This window comes from Acinonyx jubatus, chromosome D3, assembly GCF_027475565.1.
Source record: "Acinonyx jubatus isolate Ajub_Pintada_27869175 chromosome D3, VMU_Ajub_asm_v1.0, whole genome shotgun sequence".
In the NCBI taxonomy this organism is placed as follows: Eukaryota; Metazoa; Chordata; class Mammalia; order Carnivora; family Felidae; genus Acinonyx; species Acinonyx jubatus.
In genome coordinates, this window is record NC_069392.1 from 43114741 (window position 1) to 43122332 (window position 7592).

A 7592-nucleotide genomic window follows, 5' to 3' on the forward strand; every position below is an offset into this window, starting at 1 on the left:
CCCCTTCAATATGGGTATTCTTGCCTTTCAAGCTAAGAAATGGTATGTGTAGCTCTGATAAATGTCTTCTCTTTACTTACTGTTCTTTCTTCCTGGATTTTTTTTTTTAATTTTTTTAATGTTTATTTATTTTTGAGAGAGAGAGAGAGAGTGAGCAGTGGAGGGGCAGAGAGAGAGGGAGACACAGAATCTGAAGTAGGCTCCAGGCTCTGAGCTGTCAGCACAGAGCCCGATGTAGGGCTTGAACCCACCATCCACGAGATCATGACCTGAGCCAAAATCAGATGCTTAACTAACTGAGTCACCCAGGAGCCCCTCTTTCTTCCTGGAATTCTTAATAATTGGGTCTTTTGAGTGATTGTCTAAGTCTTTTATTTTTCTGTTTTTTCTATTTTTGACAGAGAGAGAGAGAGAGAGAGAGAGAGACAGAGCATGAGTGGGGGAGGGGCAGAGAGAGAGGGAGGCACAGAATCTGAAGCAGGCTCCAGGCTTTGAGCTGTGGGCACAGAGCCCAATGCAGGGCTCAAACTCACAGACCGTGAGATCATGACCTGAGCTGAAGTCGGTCGCTCAACCAACTGAGCCACCCAGGTGCCCCTCTTTTTTTAAGTTTTATTTTGTACTCGGCATTGTATTCTTGGGTTTCTCTTTTTATTTTTTTTATTTATTTTTTTACTTCCAGTGAATTAACATAACAATATTATATTAGTTTCAGGTGTGCAGTACAGTGATTCAGCAATTCCATATGTTACCTTGTGGTCATCATGATGAGTGCATTCCTTAATCCCATCAGCTATTTCACCCATTCTCCCATCCCTCATTCCTTTGGTAACCACCTATTTATTTTTGAGAGGTCGTCAAAGAGAATCCCAGGCAGGCTCCGCACTGTCAGTGCAGAGCCCAGTGAGGAGCTTGAACACACGAACCATGAGATCATGAGCGGAAGTCAGATGCTTAACAGACTGTGTCACCCAGGTGTCCCTGGCCATCTATTATTTAACAAGAACCCTGAAAAGACAAGTTCTGGGAAGGGAAGCTGGACTTCTGAATTGGCGGGTCTCACTATAGAGTGGCTCAAGACTTAATTGACCTCTTCACTGAGGAGACCCAAAATTTCATCATCTAGAGTGGTTTCTGGAGCTTGTTTTTTTTTCATGAAAAGATTCCAGTCATCTACGGTGGGAGATATATGCCTGGTAGCCAGCATTATAGGAGCAAAGCAGGAGAAAGGGGCTGGGTGTTTTGTAGACCCTCACTTAATACAGGGTCTTGATTTTGAGACTTTTTTTGCCTTCCTCCCACACTAGGAAATACACTTTGTATCATTCATTTATATAACTGAAACAAAAATCTCAGAATTCCTGAATTCTAATACATGCAAAAACCCGTATGTTTCCTGTCCTCTTTTAGTTCAGAAAAATTTTAGGTTGCAGCCTATAGCTTGAAAAATGCTAAATTAATACCCATTCCCTTCCCATCAGTTCTGTGCCTCTTGCTGTTATCCACTTTGCATATATTTTCAAATCTGAAGATTTCTGCTTCAATGTCTTTAGGTTTACTTTACCTTTTCTCTCCTATGTACCTGTCAGGGAAATAATCATTAGCTTTGCAAGGTGTAGAAGAGAAGACTCGCCAGTCTTCTTGCTCCACATGATTGTCAACCATTTTGTTTTCAGCCACCTGCCTCATCTCACCCTTGGCTTCTAAGGTCCTAGGTTTTCTAGGAGTTATTCTTCCTTTACTAAACATTTACAGTTCTTAGTCTACTTTCTGAAATGTTTCAACCACTGTATTCCCTCCCTCCATTTTTCTCTTTATGGGTATTTATTGTTTTTACTCCTTTCCTGTCATGAGTAGTATTTCAGAAGGAATTGGAGATAAATGTGCTTAATCTGCCTTGTTTTAACAGGAGTCCTAGACTTAACTCTGCTTCTTTGAATGATAAGGTTGGCAACAAGGGGGAGAAGTTTAGAGTGTGACTGACTAGAACTTCATGTCAGGATTTTTTTTAGTATTCATCGCTCTCTGAAGATTGAAAAAGTTCATTTGAGAAATGAGTTTTTTGTCACTATAATATTCAAGTAAGGTTAGGATGACCAGCCTACAGGAATATTGCTGTAAGGATTAAAGTACTTGGTTATGATTGGATCAAATGACTTAAGATTCTGGAGTCATAAGGTTGTTTGATATAATGTATTTTAGACTTTCTTGGCTTTGAATTTTGAACTTGGGTTCTATACAATAACAGAAAAGTCTGGCACATGGTGTTCATGTTCTTTTCCATTGATAGGATATCTCTTCCATCTTGTGTAAGGTTCAGATCAATTTGGATTTTATTTTGTGAAGTTGAGACATGATAAAAAGAAAAATATTTATAAACCTGGTGAATTTCTCATAGGTCAAATGAAATAAAAATTATCTTTGCAGGCCAGCAGCTTTGGGTTCTGCATGATAATGTATTGGAAGGATGGCTGTGAGGTCATATTTGAGAGAAGCTGGGTTAAAGTTTTCTTTCCTCTAGATGTTGTTTGTGGTGGCCCAGGTAACATCATTGCAGAAGAGAATTAACCTTGCTTTGTTTTTCTTTTTTCTTAGTTGCAGGAAGAGGCCGAGGCCGAGGAAGAGGAAGAGGACGTGGTCGGGGTAGAGGAAGAGGGGGTCCTAGGCGATAATGTCTCTCAAGATTACTATTTCAAAGTGATACGTGATTTGGAATATTTTTTGTACAGGCTTTGTTTATGTCAGTTTTTAATAAACATAAATGTAGGACACAGTTGTCTATTGACTGTCAAATTTTAATAGTTCATATAGATTCATGATATTTACATAGTAGAAGCTAAGCATTTCTACTAGGCAATCACAGACTGATTTCATTCTTAGATCAGACTTTTAATTTTGAACTAAAGTTTTTGTATGAATGTATGTAGAATATGTACCTATTTCACATGCACTGAATATGCATTTTATTGTTTTACTTTGACTCCATTCTGTAGAACCTGCCTACAAGTGAAATAATAAGTTCATTTTGGTACTTCAGAAATTAACGTTCTCTGGATTCAGTCTGAAATTGATTCCCCTTTCCTGAGTTTTACTTTATGGAGACTTCTAATTCAGGAGTCTTAGACTTAGTTGTCTTCGTTAATGGGTTTTTGTTTTGTTTTAATCTCAATAGAATATAGTTTTACATTCTCTTGAGTTGAAACTGTAGATAACATTTACTAGATTATCAGTTGTGAGCAGTGTCAAAACCTGTTAATGTGAAATGTACCTGTTGGTGGCTCCTTTATCAAGTACTTTTACAAGTCCTTAAAGAACAAAAAGAAAGAGACCTACTTTATTTGACAACAAAATTGAATTTTTTCCAATTGTTGCAATTGGTTAAGCTTAGAGAAAAATATGTCACAGTATATGCAGTTCCTTGTAGAGCTTCCTACCATTTGTTCACATGCTAAGGAAAACACCTGAGAATTGGGGGGGGGGGGGGCTAAATCTGTATTTACATTTAATCATGCACATGGGGTTTTGTTTTATTTTCTAAATGTGAAGGAAATTTTCTGCACAGATTTTCTAAAAAGAAGGTATAGGTCCCATTAGAGGGTTATTCACATTGAGGGAGAGAGAAGTGCATTTGTGTGTTTTGTGTGTGTCTCAGTGATTTTCCATGTTTGATCTGTGGTGCTCCTATTGAACCCCACATAGAAGGCAAGGGAGCCCAATGATACTGTATGGTGGAGAGCAGATTTTAAAGGGGCAGTCAGAGCAGACTTTGCACACGTGAATAAACATGAGTTGACTCCTGCCCTCATGGAGCTTTAGGCTAAAAGGGAAGCAGAGTTAAATATCAGTAGGTAATTACAAATTGCGAATGCTCTGGTGATACAAAACCTGGTCTGTTTTAAAAACAGTTTATATAGAAAGTTCATTTTGATTTTAAGTCAAATGCCAAAGTAACAAAAGATTTTAAACTTTTTTTTTGTGGAAATATTAACATTTAGGTGTTTACAGTATGAATCAAAAAATATATAAATGTAAGACTAAAGTACAGTTGGTGTAGATTGAGTTTATTCCACTAGAGGTCATTGTTTCATTTTTATGTGAAAAGAAATTGAATAAAAAGCTGTTTGAACTGATTGCCATTATTAGCTATAAAGGAAGCACTGCAGTGAATAGAAAACAGACCAGACTGATATGCTTCCCTTGATCCTTTTCCCCAAGACAGTATATAGGAACTTAGTGTTTCTGCATTTTGCACATAAATGGTCTCTTAAAGCTTAAGGTTTTATATGTGAAAGTTTTCTTAATGAAATGTATTATGAGTTTAGAAAACCATAAGTGAAATAATAGAAAATTAAATTTCATAGCATGTTTTAATCTATTATGATTATGTTGGGTTATGCAGGATCGCTCAGTGTTTTGAAATGTATTGATAACAGGGGTGCCTGGGTGGCTCAGTCCATAGAGTGTCTGGCTCATGACTTCGGCTCAGATCATGGTCCCAGGGTCATGGGACTGAGCCCCTCATCCCTGCTTGGGATTCTCTCTCTCCCTCTACCCATCTTCCCCCCCCCCCAAAAGAAATGTATCAATATAGACAGCAAACAAAATCCACATAATTCTCTATAACAGATATCAGAATAATATTTAACAGCAGTTGTTCCTGAAAACAAACTAAAAGATAATTCTTTAACATGATGAAGAAATTCTTAAGTCAATAGCAGAAATTTTCCAGAGATACTCCAATTAAAATAGCAACAGAAAAGAATGTCTGGGGGTGCCTGGGTGGCTCAGTTGGGCGTCCAACTTTTGACTTTGACTCCGGTTCTCCTGGTTCGTGGTATTGAGCCCCACGTCTGGCTCCTCACTGACAGCATGGAGCCTGCTTGGGATTCTCTCTCTTTCTCTGCCCCTCCCGTTTGCTCATGGTCTCTGTCTCTCTTTCTCTTTCTGTGTGTCTCTCAAAATAAAAACTTTATAAGGGGGAAAAAAAAGGATGCCTGATACTGGTCCTTGTTATGTAATGTGAAAATTCTCATGGGAATATTTACTAGTTTCTGTCTAGGAACATGGTAGTGTGCTATTTTTCTGAACACGGTTTTCAGTAAAGGTTTAAAGTTTTATTTCATATATCATGGATAAAGTTAGTATGTTAGTGATTCATTTTAGAAAAATAACACCAAAGTTTCTAGATGCAGTTGATTCTTATTACAGTAGTTCTGTTGTAATAAAGTTATGAAGAACTGAAATAGTGAATACGGACTATTGCTTCTAGGGAAAATGCAGGGCTAGGTTTCTATGTGACACATTTTCATGAAAGGATTAGTACATACCTTGGTTTATGTGTGTATCTATTTAAAGACTCTGTATTTAATATATATTGTTTCCCTTACATTGAATTCATGACCAACAGCATCGTAACTCATGCCTGAAGAAAACTCTTCTAACACGTGTCCTCCAAAAGGCAAAACTCTATGTCTGATGTGGGGCTTCAACTCACAACCCCGAGATGTAGTTACATGCTATACGGACTGAGCCAGCTAGGGGCCCCACATCACAGCCTTGTGCTTAGGAGACAAGAGTACTAACTTAGGGGCTTTTAAACAAAATTACAGAATAGAAAAAATGTGGCACTACACAGACCATGAAAAGGACATTTGTTTACAGTAAGAATTGAAACCAGGCAGAGTATTGCTTTGTTCACCCTCACCTGGGAACACTCATTTCAGGTGACAAAATGTTTTGCTGCTCTATGCATGTTCATGCATGACCAGGAAAGCACCATAAGTATTAATTTTGGAGTTACAAATAAATTTTAGCAAGTGACTTCCCCAAAACAGAACCCGTGAATAATGAGGATTGACCATACTTAGAGCATTTTGTTAAGATTATACCAAAGTATTTTGTGTATCATTAGGTGTGTTTTACTATTTCTGAAGTTGAAATGTTTCTTATATGGTATAAATTCAGGTTTGGTATCAAACGTAAATCAAGGTTTTTTTTCCCTTGTAAAATAACAAGTGCAACTAAAAATAGATGTTTTATATTTGATGAACTACGGAAATTATAGTGTGATGTGTAAGACAAGTAGAACCCATGAGTTACTACGACCACTTTTGTCTTTAAAATTTTTCCATGTTTTCTAGAACGTTTTCCCCTTTAAGGGCTTGGGAACGGGGACAACATTCCATTCTAGTTTTTTAGAAGATTCCTGAGTCTCAAAACCAAAACTAGTGCCACATATCAGGGTAGGAAAGCCAGTGTAAAGATGTGAATTCCCTAATTTATAAGTTTAATGCAATTGTCCTGGTGACTTTTTTAAGATTTTATTTTTAAGTAATCCCTACACCCAACATAGGGCTCAAATTAACCCTGAGATAAAGAGTCGCATGCTTTATTGACTGAGCCAGCCAGGTGCCCCTATCGTGGTGAATTTTAAATAACCTCTTTATTGATAGTGTATCAACTGATACATACGTAATGCTAATTCTGTGCCAGATTTTTCTTACTGTCTTATAGATCTAATGCAGTTGTCACAAAGGAATTTTTTTAGTGGACAGTACTATTGTCAAATACCACAGTGCTTAATCTGTGAGGTTCTATGCTAAGCCCTTTACATGTTACTACTTTTAACCTTCAGATCAATTCTATGTAGCAGACAGTGTTTGCTGTTTTCAGAAAGAAACGTGTTAGGTCTTAGTTTTTAAACAATTTTAAAGTCGCATGGGTTTTTTTGTTTTTTGTTGTTTGTCTTTTTAATTTACATCCAATTTAGCAAATAGTGGAACAGTGATTTCAGGAGTAGATTCCTTAATGCCACTTACCCATTAGGCCATCCCCCTCCCACAACCCCTCCAGTAACCCTCTGTTTGTTCTCCATATTTAAGAGTCTCTTATGTTTTGTCTCCCTCCCTGTTTTTATATTCTTTTTGCTTCCCTTCCTTTGTGTTCATGTGTTATATGTCTTAAAGTCCTCATATAAGTAAAGTCATACGATATTTGTCTTTCTCTAATTTCGCTTAGCAGAATACCCTCCAGTTCCATCCACGTAGTTGCAAATGGCAAGATTTCATTCTTTTTGATTGCCAAGTAATACTCCATTGTATATATATACCACATCTTCTTTATCCATTCATCCATCGATGGACATTTGGGGTCTTTCCATACTTTGGCTATTGTTGATAGTGCTGCTATCATTGGGGTGCATGTGTCCCTTCAAAACAACATACCTGTATCCCTTGGATAAATACCTAGTAGTACAATTGCTGGGTCGTAGGGTAGTCCTGTTTTTAGTTTTTTGAGGAACCTCTATACTGTTTGCCTCAGTGGCTGCATCTGTTTGCATTCCCACCAGCAGTGCAAAAGAGATAGTCTTTCTCCACATCTTTACCAGCATCTGTTATTGCCTGAGTTGTTAATGTTAGCCATTCTGATAGGTGTGAGGTGATATCTCATTGTGGTTTTGATTTGTATTTCCCTGATGATGAGTGATGTGGAGCATTTTTTTCATGGTGTTGGTTGGCCATCTGGATGTGTTCTTTGGAGAAGCGTCTATTGATGTCCATTTCTGCCCATTTCTTGACTGGATTATTTGTTTT

General features: G+C 37.6%; 1 protein-coding gene across 3 annotated transcripts in view; it reads left to right on the forward strand.

Annotated features, from left to right (window-relative positions):
• The window catches only part of SNRPD1 (small nuclear ribonucleoprotein D1 polypeptide), a 12389-nt gene extending 9618 nt beyond the window's left edge, over positions 1-2771 (forward strand). For all 3 annotated transcript variants that reach the window (XM_027068623.2, XM_015066578.3, XM_015066579.3), the window contains exon 4: positions 2596-2771. In XM_027068623.2, coding sequence (XP_026924424.1) covers positions 2596-2672 — 77 coding nt within the window. In that variant the 3' untranslated portion in view covers positions 2673-2771. The remainder of the gene's footprint in view (positions 1-2595) is intronic.
• The last annotated feature ends 4821 nt before the right edge of the window (positions 2772-7592 follow it).